The sequence below is a fragment of the Miniopterus natalensis genome, chromosome 2 (assembly GCF_054644295.1).
Source record: "Miniopterus natalensis isolate mMinNat1 chromosome 2, mMinNat1.hap1, whole genome shotgun sequence".
Classification (NCBI taxonomy): Eukaryota; Metazoa; Chordata; class Mammalia; order Chiroptera; family Miniopteridae; genus Miniopterus; species Miniopterus natalensis.
The window spans coordinates 169415297-169429594 of NC_142082.1; the positions used below are offsets into that span (position 1 = coordinate 169415297).

Below are 14298 nucleotides of genomic sequence, written 5' to 3' on the forward strand. Positions count from 1 at the left end.
GGAAGAGTTTTCCAACCAACCTTTTCATCAGGCCCCTGGCAAGCACCCCTCCCCCCCAAGCCAGAGGCAGAATTAATAGCACTGAACACAGTGCCTGACACACAGTAGAGGCTCAATAAATGTTTACTAAATACTATATCAGGGAAGTCTGAAAATAGTAATATAGATGATCGCTAAATAGTGTTTATCTTAGTCTCTGTAGCCATTTTACTATATGCATTAGATATATGCCTAACAACTAGTCTGGGCTTTCTTAACCTTGGTGCTATTGACGTTTTGGGCTAATAATTCTTTGTTGAGAATGGGAGGGGTGCTGTCTTATACACTGTAGGAAGTTTAGCAGCATCCCTGGCTTCCACCTATTAGACGCCAGTAAGTGTCCCTCCCTCCAGCAAAAATGTCTCCAGGCATTGCCAAATGTCCCCTGGGAGGGGAGATGGTGGCAAAATCACCCCTAGTTGAGAACCACTTATTTAATCTGTGAGTTCATGACATATACCAGAATCAATATTTCTTGATCTACATGATGAAGGTATTTTAATCTCTTTATCTGTTTTCACCCAATTTTCTCTGGATGTTGTTGTATATCTGGAGGTACATTAGGTACATCCATATAAGTTAAAAAGACCTGTTTCCACCTTAGGGGAAGGGAAATATGAAATAAAGGGAAATCATTCTATACAGAAAATGGACTAGTAGCTCAGGAGGCTGTTTTACAGAATAAAATTAAAATGGCCTTGGGCCCAGAGTAGACCCAAGACCCCTACCTGGTTGATGTGTCTATGAATACAAAAATAACTTCTGTATCTTAAAAAACAAACTACCTTCATTTGTTTGCTATGCACTCTTGTAATCTTAACAATAGAACTCCACTGGTATACAAAGTACCCTTCTGACAAACAGTTTTTTTTTCTCCCTTGGCTTTATTTTAATTTACTTCCTATTTATGTTAACAGTTTGAGGAAGACACCAGCATGGGCTCCAGGAACAGGTTGTCTCAGTAACTCCTGCCCCTTCAGAAGCACAGTAAGTAGTCCTGCTAACTGATGAAATCATTAGCCTTTCAAACCTCTAAGGCAGAGTGATGACACTGAAAAAAAAAAGAAAACTTAAACCCAGACGGTGGGCAACCTGCTTGAAAATGACTACACATCCATGTCTAAGGGTGAGAAATAATTTATGACAAATAAAGCTCATGAAAAATTCTAATTTCATTCATGTTGCTACAAGTATACCTTCATACTTTAAAAAAAATGTGGGCTGGTAACATTTTTCTACCAGTGTAGAGTTAAACGTGTGCCCTTACCTCTCCTCCAGTGCACGGGAAAGGACTGGAGTATCTAGAAGTGCAAATAGCTCCCTTTTTGACAACATCATCGTCCAGGCCAAAGGTAGCCGAGCAGTTAGTTGCAAAGTACTTGTAAGGCTTCCATGTCTTCCCAAAGTCCTGGGACCGGTCCAGCACCATGGCTGCCGGCCTGGGGGACTTGAACACCATAATTAGATGAGTGAAGTAGAATTCAGCTTCCAGGTCTAACTGGATCTTTTCTCTGTGCACATCCTCAGCAGACTGCCACCACGTGCGAGGAAACCTGAAGGACGAGTCTGCCATGGCAGCTGGCAGGTGAGCCAGGTGAGGCTGAGCAGCATTGCATTTGTCACATTTGGGCTGCCGACAAGTCAGATCAGCGTTCTCGCTGTAGAAGCAGTACAGCTCAGTGGTGTTCTGACCACAGGTGGTGTCTGCCCAGAGTCTTCTCCCTAAAGCCAAATTTCCCATCTGAGGGTTACAGGCTTTTTCACAGCGGGAACTCGTTCCAGCTACTCCACTCAGTCCTAGGGAAGGGAAAGCATATGTTATTCAAGACAAACCCATCTGGAAAGCTCTTCTGTCCACCTAGTCCATCTTCAACAGTCAAGTTATCCCTAAAGAGCTTGAGACTTTCAGTAAAGAGGCATTCTACCAAATCTGAGCATAAATACAGCTCTGTGTTTACACTGCATTTGTGTATGCAAGTGTGTGAGTGTGCACGTGTGTACGTGTGCATTTCATGTTCGGATGTAAAATTCACATGAAAGAAAATAAGATCACTTTAGGGAAAGGGCAAGAGGAAGGAAAATGGAATCATCGAGGTAAAGATAATGGGCCTAAACCTTTTCAAGTACTTTGCTTTCTAAACATTTTCCATATTTGAAATATACTTATTGTTTTTGATGTCACAACTTAAATCATACCCAAAACAATAAAGCGTGTTTAAGATCATCAAACTTAGTCTTTTAAACGTAAAATTTCAGTCCTAATCATTATCTAACATTTATGAGAAATGTAGGATTTATTATATTTTTAAGCCAAAAATATAAAGGGACAAATTCCCTAGGAAAAGCAATATGAGGTATATGATCAATAGACAAGGGAACTCATTTGGGAGGCGCACTAGCTATTTTTATTATTAAATAAGTATAAGGGGAAAAACCCCTCTAAACTGCCAAATGGCAGAAGAGCTGATTTGACGTGCTCTTTGCCTCTTGAGTATTTCCGCCTATGCCAGGTTATGTAGTAGTTACCTGCTAGCTTAGCAGGAGAATGCTCGCAGACCGGCTGCCACCTTCAGCACCCTTAAACATTATCTGTGACCTGAAACACCCTCTTAAAGAAACATGCACTTCCAGCCGAACAAAGGTCCAACAGGCTTTAATGTCACAAAATTACTTAAAATGATAAACATTATCCACTTATTAACATGCTGACTACATATTGTAATCCTTTAATTTGGGTTTCTTGTTTTAATTGTGAATACCGTAAGTTCATCTATTTTAAACATTAGAACAGAAAGTAAAGGAAGTCAAACCCCAAATTCTGGCTAATTGAACGTTTGTGCTCCTTAAGAGGGAGCACCTCTGAACTGCTATCACAGCAGAAGCCAAATGACAGCTTAGATTAAAACAGAGACACTTCACACAATGAGGATCCACAGCCCCACAAGGCCTGTGCAACCAAAGAAAGGGATTCCTCAGGCATATTCTTTAAATGTATCCAAGTGTGCTTTATGCCTGGACTCTATTTGCTACTGTTCTGGTTAGCTAGGGCAACAGTTGCTTGTGGCCAGGATCACCCAAACGCACAATGCACTATGACTCACCTGTAAAGCATCTCAGGGAAAATCATATACTGCCCGTACAAGTATTTTTGACTTGAAACACTTGGCCTGTGATATTTATTTACAGCCTCTTGATTGCTTGCATGTTTTTGCCGTAACATGGTTTGGAAAGGGAAAGGTTTATTAAAGTTCACTTTGTGGTTAGGGGAGCATGCGTAAGTCCACCCAAGGGTACATAAATAGGAAGAAATAAAGTCTTAGACCATTAAGGCTCCTTGGGGAAAGTACTGGATACTTCTCAATGAGCCTAAGCTAATAAGTCCAGAAAAGATCGAAGCCAGATAAATAATGGGTGGGCAAAAACACTTGGAGATCCCTAGGCAAGTGATCAGCCAGTTCTATGAAGGATGCTCCTATGAGTCTGACGCAGGTTTGGGATGCAGATTCTAGAGCCTGGCTTTTACTGCGCGCCAGCATCTCTGGGGACACAGTAGAAGAAGCCGAAGGGAAGGGAAAAGTGATGCTCTCTGTCCAGCAGTCCGTCCCTCCAGCCCACACTCCCCTTTCTGGAGCAAGCGAGACGTGTTTGAGAGACCGACTGTATGGCCGGAGAGCCCCTCACTTTCTTTCCCCCGCACACACTGAGCGGCGCTTATGCCTAATTGGAAACCAGGTGACCCTCAGGAGCGAGGGAGAGGAGCGCAAGGAGCTCCCACATTTAGAAAGGGCTTGCTAGGAACGGGTGGCCCAGCGTAGCCCAAGAAAGCCAGGATGGGAGCGGGAGGGAGAGCGCATCTGCTGGTGCCTCCGCGGGTCGTCCAGTTCCCGAGACGCGGAGCGGACCCGCCTCCGACCTCCCGCGGAGCCTCGGCCAGGGTACCAATTCCCCGGGGGCGGCCAGCCAGCTCCTGGCGACCCAGAGCGACCGCCACTTACCGTCCCAGCCCGGGTCTCCCTACGTTCCAGCCGCTGCCCGCGGTGCAAGGGCACTCACCTCGCCCCAGGTGTCCCTACCTGGCCCGCTAGCACCCAGCGTGAGGTCGGGAACCGGGGCGCTCGCTGTTGGCGAGAGCGCGGCGCGGGCCCACGCGCGCCCGGGGTCGCTGGGCCACCCCTCCCCATCGTTCCCCAGGCCATGGAGCGCCGGGGGATGGCGAGCTCCGTCCTTTGTTCCCTCACAAAGTGGAAAGGCAGTTTTTTACTAGCCCAAACCCAGAAAGAAACCAAGGTCACGGTATCTCCGGCAGGGCACACCCAGGATATCGGGTTATCCAAGGGCGTGTGTATCGCAGTTGCAAAAAAAAAAAAAAAAAAAAATCAATAGTATTTTAAACTGCGGAGACCGGGGAAAGGAGGCGGAACATGGCCACTCATTTCATCCCCGGGAGCTGAGCTCGGCGCCCCCGAACCGCACTGCCCTGCACCCCTGAGTCCTGAGGCGGGGAGCCGAAGGGGCGAGGGAAGAGGGATGGGGGGCCGGCGGCGTCACCACCCACCTGCGGCCACCGCGGAGCAGCCCCAGAGCAGCAGCAGCGGCGCGCAGCTCCCCATGTCCGGGCGCAGCCGGGAGCCCCGGGGCCGGGCGGCGGGGCGAAGCGCCAGCAGTCCTCGGGAGGAGCCGGGGCTCCTTATTTCTTCCTCCTCGTGGGGCGCCAGGCTGCGTCAGTGGTCGCCGGCGACGGGGGGCTGCGAGCCCGGGTCGCGCCGGGCGGTGGGGTGACCCTCGAGCACTGGCCTGGAGGGGCCCGGGCACCTCGGGGCCGGCGGGGGCCCCGGGACCATAGCCGGCCGGGCCGCGCTGCCCGGCGGTGCGCTCCTGCGGCGCCTGCACCGCTAGCCCGGGGCCGGGCGCTCGCGGCGGCTGCAGCTGAACTTTGCGAGACCTTTCACTTCCCGGCCGCCGCCGCCTCCCGGGCGTCCTCCGCTTCTACCACCGCCTCCGGCCGCCGCGTCTCGGTCCCGTCCTTCTCCGCGGGCAGCTCCATGGGATGCATTTTTATTGCACCGACACCGCGGCGCTCCGGTGCCAGCCCTCCGCCCCTCGCACCTCCACCCCTCCTCCCGCCCGCCCCCCGCGCGCGCTTGACAGCCGGGGCGGCGCAGCCCGCGCGGCCGGGTGGCCGCCGCCGCCGGGAGGGGTCCCTTCGCCCGACCGGCCACCCTCCTTGTCTCGCCGCCAGCTCGGCCCGCCCGCCCCGGCCCCGACCCGCGCCTGTCACCTTGGCCCCCAGCTTCCTTAGTGCCCCTCCCGGCGCTTGCCCTCCATCGCCCCGCGTGACCCCCCTGGCGCCCTCCAGCACCCACAGGCCTCCTCTGGGAAGCAATCTCCCACCTTCTCCCGGAACATTCCAGAGAGCAGTTGGCTCTGCTGATCAGGTCAGGGCATGCCAAGGGGCTTAAAAAACCGCGAAACAGGCTAGCGCCTACTTCCCACACCCCCGGGCAAAACGAGCCCTCCCGCTCTCCCCGCGCCCCCGCCGCCCCTTCTCTGGGAGTCTCCCGACCCGGGGCAGGACCCCCCCAGCCCAGCCGCGGGTCACTGGAGGCCGAGCGCGCGCACAGACGACTGGGTGGCCGTCGCGGCTCCTTGGCCGCCTTGGGGGGCGGGGAGGGCGTCCGGGCTAAACAATCAGGACCGACTTACGCTAGGTGTTTCCATTTTGACGTTAGAAGCATTCCCTAATTCAACTCAAGGTGCCCACAGAAAAGGGTCCCAGGACTAGCTAGTGGGCAGTGTAAGCACATCACTGTCTAGAGACAGGGTCATGACAAAGAGCACGTCCTTGGTCTTCCCTGGCACTTCCACTCTACCAAGTGTGTTGTGCTGTGAAACAATAATGTTGTAGAGACTTATGGGGAACAATTTAGTAACAACCACAAGTAACTAATTGTGGATAGATTGCACAAGGCTGCTGCTTATGGAAGGAGATTAAATAGCACTTGGGTCTACTTTTGCAAGTTCTATGAAAACATTGTTCTATGTACACGGCTAGGGAAACTGACACAGTAAAGTAGAAAGCAATTTTATTGCAGTGTTCATTTTGTGCCTTTGAATAATTTCCAGAACGTTAACTTCTTTACAGATACCATTCAGTTCTGTGTGTTACTTATGAGGACAATTCACAGCCTTGGGGCACATGTAGATATTATTTATGATTCAGCTGGGGATATATAAGAAGTTTATATCTCCCAGGAGGAACTGGGTGAGATCAGCATCATCCATTTGAGAGACATTAAAATTATTCTTCTGGTCAACACTGGAAAGTGACAAATAGTATGGGACAGCAATTCATAGAACACTTTAGAAAATAAAACCTTTGAGTTTTCAAATATTAGCAATGTTGGAGCTTTCTTCATCTCTTATAGATATGCTCCCAATGGAGCCACTAAACACCTCTCCAAATTCTTTTTTTTTTTTTAATGTTTTGATTGATTTCAGAGAGAGAAAGGGAGAGGGAGAGAGAGATAGAAACACCAATGATGAGAGAGTCATTGATCAGCTGGCTCCTGTACGCCCCCTACTGGGGATGGAGCTTGCAACCTGCAACCCCAGCATGTGCCCTGAGGGAGAATGGAACTGGGATCCCCTGGTTCATGGGTCAACGTTCAACCACTGAGCCATGCCAGCCGGGCTCCACATTATTCTTTTTACCAAATAAATGATAGGACATTAAAACAGCTAAAAACTCTTAGCACTAATATTAACCTAATGACCAAAGCAACTTTTAAAAAAAATAGAGAGAGGAAATGCACATTTATTAACTTCTGAGCTAACAATATGTTGTAGTTTATGAAAGCAAAACTACTCCACCTCTCATTGCAAGTTTCAAAAGCATTTACTATCTGCAGCAACCCTGCCTTAGTAATACTCTGCATGTCCCTGATCATGCTATACCTGGTTCTTGTTTCCTTTAGCGAGACAGCAAGTTCCTTAATGGTAAGCCAGTCTTTTACACTTAGTCCACAGGAAATATTATGTTTTTCTTACGTTCTTCATTGTTCTTAACTGGGAGCACCTGCCAGGTATACAGTAAATTTTCATTAAATGCTCTTGACTGCACTGTATTAAAATTATTGCTGAGTACTAAGAACAGGGGTCAAGGGGCAGAACTAGTGGACTCAGAGTGGAGCTCCATGTTCTGAACTAACCTGTACCTTCACAACAACGCTTTACATATAAAGTGGCCCAGGGGAGAAAGCAATGAGCATTCTAATCCACTTCTAATCAGTTTTACTTGGTTAGGTAACCTAATCTAGTTCTAAATCCGAATTAAATTCTAGTTTAGATATAAATTTTCTTTTCATTTTGAAGATGCTATTCAGGGAAATTTTACCTACATAAGGGAAATCTTGCTCAGTGATAAGTATATATATCATTGCCGATGGTGTGTTTTTGAAAACGTTAGTGATGATTAATAATTTTTTTAAAAAAAATTATGAGTTAGCAGGAAGCTTAGCAAACCTATAGAAGTTCAGTAACAAGTTTCCAGAAGCTGCATAATTATCAAATTAAATCTAGAATACTCCTGAGAGCTGAGCAGAAAGCTAAGAGGGCCTATAAGGACTAAAACAAATGGCAAAACGTTGATGTACCAAAAACCTTATTCGTGGGAGAGCTCCTCAGGCCTCCAGTTGTTATTCTTGCAGTGTTAATAAGTTTGGTTATGCTGTGTCCCTAGGCCACCGCATATCAGAAGTAGCAAATCAGAACGGAGCTGGGTGTCGTTAAAGCAAGGAATGAGCTGAGACAACCTGGTAATGAGGAGGGAGGGAGAACTATGAAAAGTAGCCGTCAGGACAAAAACCCCACAGCAGTCTGAGGCCTCTTCGTGCAGAGGCAAAGCACAGAAGGCTGCAAAGGTGTCGCTCTGTAATAACTACCGTGCGTGAGGTTCCTAACGGATCACAGGATACTCTGCATCGGAAGGGACCTGGGGGATCCTCGAGCCCAACTTCTCACCCTCTCAGGAACTCTCTCCACAAACTCTCTGTCCAGTGGTCATCCCGTTTCTGTTCTAGGAATTTCAGTAAGTGAAAGCGGCAAAAGCAGCCGTTTCCATTCTTGGTACTGTTGTATTTAAGGGTGGCATCTCTCTTCTTAAAATCCTACCTATGTTCACAGTTTAGTTGTTTGCAACTATACAGAATAGGCCCAACTTCTTTCCTGATAGGTATTCAAAAATTGCTTTAAAATTAAACTTATGGGGGCGGCATTGGCTAATGACATCTGTAAGTGTCAGGGGCACAGCGCTATATCACATCATCCGTGTACTGCATGGTGTGCTCACCCCCCCAAGTCTAGCCTCTCTCCGTGGCCGACAGGTTTGCCCCTCACCGTCCATCCCCCCTTGGACCCCTGCCGGGCTGGTAGGCACCCCTCTGGGGGCTGTGGTTTGGGGTTGTTCGCCCGCTGCGTTGTTTCCGTCCCGCGTGTGGGTGAAGTCACACGGTCCTTGCCCTTTTCCACCTGGCGCAGTGTGGCTGCAAGCGCCGCCGGGCTTCTCCTGGGCATTCCACGGGGCAGCCCCTCTGCCAGGGCCCAGCCCAGGGGCTGCGGACCGACGCCGCCTCCCTGTCTTGGGTGCCATGGATAATGCTGCTTGGATTTCAAGTCAAGCTTTTTGGTTTTTTTAACCTTCATCCAAGGCTGCTTTTATTGATTTGAGGGGGGGGGGGGGAGAGACCCCAGTGTGAGAGCGCGGCGTGGAGCACTTGCCTGGCGTCCGTGCCCCCGCCGGCCGAGCCGCCGCCGTGGGGCGGGCGGGCGATGCTCCCACGGCTGAGCCCCTTCATTAGTCTCTGCTCCAAGTGTCTGTCTACTCGCCCACAGGGCATGACTTCCTCAGCATCTCTTTTCAGATATACTGGTTCGTCGGTGCTGCTTCTACGCTGTGCTTCTAGAACACTCAGCTTCAGGTCTGTCCGGATGGGCGTAGGGTGAAACAGGAACAGCAGTTCCTTTAATTTAGGTCGAGGACTTCTGTTGCTGTAGCCTAAAAATGCATTAGCAGCTTTGCGATGTTGGCTGATATTATGCTTGAGGCAACTGAAAACCTCCTTTTCACATATTGATGTTTTAAAGATCATTAATAAAAGGTAAAATATATTTTGTTTAGCCGGAAGAAAAGGGCTCTGGTAAAATACATTTCAGGTAGTAAGCATTCAATAAATACGAATTTAAAGAAGATCAACAAAGTCAAACTGTAAAATTTGAAAAATAGTTAAATTTTAAAAAGAAATTGTTAGTCCCAAATGGAATAAGTATCTTGGGGGGGGGGGGGGGGAGACAAACAAAAAACCCCCAAAAAACTTCTGTGGAAAATTTGACTCTTCAACAAACACTACATACAAGTGGTATTACTTATACATTTCCAAGGGAAAGAAGGACTGTGAAAGAGTGACTTTTAGATACCTAGTATCTTTCCTTCATGGAACTATAAACATTATCTCATGTATCCTCACGGCATCAATGTGCGGGAAGGGACAGGCATGGTTGTGCTCATTTAAAGAGAAAGAAAATGATGAGAAAGATGTAAGTGCCAAACTTAGATCATCCAATAAGTATACATTGGAGACAGGAAAGGGTTTTCAGATTTTTTAAAAAAACAAACATTGCTTATCCATTAATTTCCCATGAATGCAGTCTTATCTCTCTTTGAACTAGAAGATTATTGGGAGAAAATGAAATGGAGAATTGTTTCCATTGAAATAATTCTATATTTTGTTTGCTACCTGGTCTATGTCCTTCTAATGCCCTTTAAAAACATCATCTTGGGAATTTCCTTAAGCTTTAATCTAAGCCTTCTGCCACTGGCACTGTTTCTTATTTCGTGTGCTTCCTGGCTACGGCTGCTCATTCCTAGGAAGGGAGTGAGAGCTTTTGAAAATACATGTGCTCTTTCAGGAAGGTAAGCAGTACTTTTCTCAAAAACAAAACAAAACACAAAACTGCACGCATGCTCTCCCACGTTTAGATTAATTATATGCAGACCAGAAAGTTCAAACAAATAAGAACAGTTCTGTGATTATTACAGAGATAGCTACTCTGGACAGCACTGCACTGGCACAAATTTTGAACACTTTCGCTTCTAAATAGCTATACATCATTGCTATTTTTGACATTAATGAAAAGATGCTTGGAGTCAAATTACCACTTCTTTAAAGTGTAGGGCAATAGATGAAGAAACAATTACCAGAGGCCTCATGAGGATGAAGGAACAGTAAGCCATATAGGTGATTCTTTTTACTTATTTATACCTTTTATATAGTAGTGCAATGGTTAGGAGCATGGACTATGAGGTCTGACTCCCCAGATTTGAATCCTGGCTCTGCCACCTACTAACTGTGTGTCTGTGGGCAAATTGTTTAACCTCTTGGTGCAGCTATTTTCTTATCTGCCATGTAGGAATAATAATAGTACCTAATTAATAATGTTATAACAAATATTAAATAGTTAATATTTATGAAGTGGTAGAGAAGAGCAATACACAAAGGAAGCACTTTACATTTTGTTAAATACACAAAATAGTAAAATACAAGTCCATCATACACATACAACTCTTTTGACCTTCCCTGGGATTTTTTGTGTGTGTGTGATGTTTTCTAATTTTTATTTTATTTTTTAAATTTTTATTTATTTTTAAATTCTAGTTGACATACAATATTTTAAAAATCATTTAAAAAATATTTTTTATTGATTTCTGAGAGAAGGGAGAGGGAGAGATAGAAACATCTATGATGAGAGAGTCACTGATTGGCTGCCTCCTTCATGCCTCCTACTGGGGATGGAGCCCAAAACCCCAGCATGTGCCCTGACCGGGAATCGAGCGGTGATCTCCTGATTCATGGGTCAACTCTCAAACACTGATCCATGCAGGCTGGACGACATACAATATTATATTAGTTTCAGGTATACAACATACTGATTTAACACTTATATACCTTGTAGAGTCTAATATATACATATACTATAAGTATATATATACTATATACATGCTATGATAATTCTAGTAATCATCTGCCACTGTAAAACATTTTTATGATATTATTGACTATATTCCCTATGCTGTACATTATATCCCCATGATTTATTTTATAACTGGAAGTTTATACCTCTTAATCCCCTTCACCTTTTTCACCCATCTCCCCTCCCCTTTGGCATCATTAGTTTGTTCTCTGTTTCTATGAGTCTATTTCTGTTTTGTTTGTTTTGTTTTTAGGTTCCACATGTAAGTAAAATCATATTTGTGTGCCCTGGAATTTCACCTCTAGTTATAAAGATATTTAATAGAGAGAAGCTAAATCATTGTCCTGGATTAACTTAAATGCTGCTGTACATCTATAAAAGGCAATCCACAGGAGATGAAAGTCTGAAGCTACACCACAAATCTCTAGCTAGAGGGAGAGGGGAACTGGCACTGATGGAACAGCTACAATCCATCAGGAACAATGTTGAATACTTTATGATTCTCACAACAGCTCTCTAAGGTTAGTTTGTCAACCCCTTGAAGAGGATACTGGAGCTCAGAGAAGTTAGGTATCTGAGCCAAGGTCACACAGCTCAGTAAATGGACAAGTGAGGACTTTAAGTGTGACTTTAAGTGCTCTTCCCATGTCCTCTTTCCAGAGAGGTGGAGTAGCAGGGCAGTTAAAGGATGGGCTCAAAACTACATACCAATCTCATTAGTAAAAACACTCCCAGAATGTTTTCTACCTTCACCCCTGGAGCCATGGTTAAGCCACCTTGGCTTACACTACCTACCTTGCTTACCTCCAAAATCTCACTCGTGAGTTTCAGGGTTGTTTATCCAATTGTTGATGGACACTTGAAATTCAACACAGTATCTTTCTCTCCTAACGCATTACTCCTCTTGTGTGCCCTATCCTGTAGAAGGTCACAACTATCCATCTACAGGATCAACACAAAAAGAGTAATGTTTTCCAAACTTCTGCAAAACACTGTTCAGTGAGATATGCTAAGTATTCTAAGGGAAAAGAGTTTGGTAGTCAAATCATCTTAAAGTCAGGCTAAACAAAGTTAAATAAGATTTCTCAAGATCTTCACTATGCTAAGTTCACTGCAAATCTCTAAGAAATGGGCATAGCATTATATTAGGTAGGACTGCATTCAGTTGCAGGAACCCAACTCAGTGGGTTAACCAACCGAGACTGATTTTCTTCACATGGCAGGAAGTCAGGAGGTAGACAGTCCAGTACGACTGCAGCTTCTCAGTGAGGTCATTGTGACTTGTGTGGTTTCCTCTCACGGTCACAAGATGCCTGCTCCACCTCCAGGACTTGTGTCCCCATGCCAGGCAAGAGAAATGGAGAGCGGGAAAGATGATATATGCCAGCTGAGTCTTATAAAGCTTTTTCCAGCCGCCCCATCCACATGCTGGCATCTAATTGTTCAGAACTGGGTTATGCGGCCTCTCCAGACCAGGAAGACGTCTGAGGAGGTGATTATTTTAACTGGGCACATTGCTACCCTTTCGCAATCAGGATTCTGTCATAAAGAAAAGCAGGTGAATGTCAAGTAGACAGTTAACTGCATATTTCATCAAAAGTCAGCAATCTCACCAATGTATCTGGCCCAAGCACCTATTAGCATATCCGCTGCTTCTGGTCATGGGCGGGCGAGTGGAAGTCACTCCGCCTGGCTTGGCACCCAGACCTTCCATGACGTGACAGTTCCTGCCGCGGGCTCGCTAGCTCCACCCACAGGCTCTGAGGCCTGCAGTCTCTGAAGTGGACTCCACTTCACGCCTCTTGCTTCTGCGCTCTCCCTTGCGTCCTCGCTGCTCCTCCTGGCTAACTTGGCCAGGGCCTGGGAAGTCCAGTTCACACAACTGCTTCGAGCCTTTCTTATGCTCTCTTCCACCATCAGGGTTAGCTCCCCTCTACCCTCCCATGAATCACTTCATTGTCCTCAATTATAGTGGCTTTTTTCCCTTATATATTGGGGGGGGGGGGAATAAAATTTTATATATGCTTTAATTACAGCTATGAGAAACATACACTTGAAAATGCATGGACTATATCAAAATATTAAAGATAATTGTTTTTCTGCCTTCTAAACTTTCAGCAATACTATATAATTATTATGATTACATTTTTATTTTTAAAATATAACAGCTTAGGGCAGGACACGATAAAGCAGTACCTGAAGTAGGTGACAGCGACAGGTGGAACACTGTGGGCTCAGGAGGACGTGGACTGAGCTGGGCCCTAGCAGTTGGATCGGTGTGGATGGATGTGGTAGCCAGTGGGGGTGGGCCTTGCTGGTAGTGGTCACATAAGTGCTCACCTGTGAATATACAGAGTGCCTCTGGGAGAGTGAATTTATGGTATCAATGGGAAATGGAGAGTAATAAGTAGGTTAGGAATAAAAAGTAGATATGGGCGAGCCCAGCTATTTGTGTTGGGCAATTACATGATTACAGCCATCAGTATCTAGAAATAGCATAAGACAGATTAGAAAAGAGAGGGCCTAGAAGGAGGGTTAAGAGCTACTTTAGAAGAAGATCTGAGTCTAAACCAAGGGTGATAATAGAAAAATGGAAACAGAGAGAGGGAGTGAAGAAAAAACAAAATACAAGGAACTGACAAGACTTTGTAATTGATCATGGGAACTGACAGAAGATAGGAAGAAGTTAAGAATGACTTGGTAGCTCTGAATTTGGTTACTTGAAAAAAATAATAGTTTCTTTCTTAAGGAATAGGAACATCAGGAAATTTAGTTGGTTTGGGAGATGGGTTGATAGGAGATGGCCAATTCCATTTTGAACAGGTTGGTCTACAGAGATTGGGAGGCCAGTCATGTCTAACAGACAATTAACCTGGGTTTAGAGCTTAGCAGAGCAGTCATGTCTCCAGACACAGGTTTAGGAGAATCATTTACATAAAGGTACAGTTGAAACAATAATCAGAAATGAAATCTCCAAGAGAAGTGAGCTATTTTAAGAACATTTACCATCAATATTATAACTTTACCTAATTTGTAATTATCATGATAAAACATTGTCATTCGGAGGAAAAGACTTTGGAAGTTATTTAAGCTAACATCCCTTTTTTTTTTTTTTTTAATATGTCTTTATTGATTTCTAAGAGAGGAAGGGAGAGGGAGGGAGAGATAGAAACATCAATGATGAGTCATTGATCAGCTGCCTCCTGCAAGCCCCCCACTGGGGATCAAGCCTGC

At 45.7% G+C, this 14298-nt stretch overlaps 1 protein-coding gene across 2 annotated transcripts in view; it reads right to left on the reverse strand.

Moving 5' to 3' along the window:
- NTN4 (netrin 4) overlaps positions 1 to 4777 on the reverse strand; it is a 97029-nt gene extending 92252 nt beyond the window's left edge. For both annotated transcript variants that reach the window (XM_087814836.1, XM_016221824.2), the window contains exons 1-2: positions 4595 to 4777; positions 1307 to 1836 (exon numbers count right to left, since the gene is read on the reverse strand). In XM_087814836.1, the coding sequence (XP_087670962.1) occupies positions 1307 to 1836; positions 4595 to 4649 (585 nt within the window). In that variant the 5' untranslated portion in view covers positions 4650 to 4777. The remainder of the gene's footprint in view (positions 1 to 1306; positions 1837 to 4594) is intronic.
- Positions 4778 to 14298: the final 9521 nt, after the last annotated feature.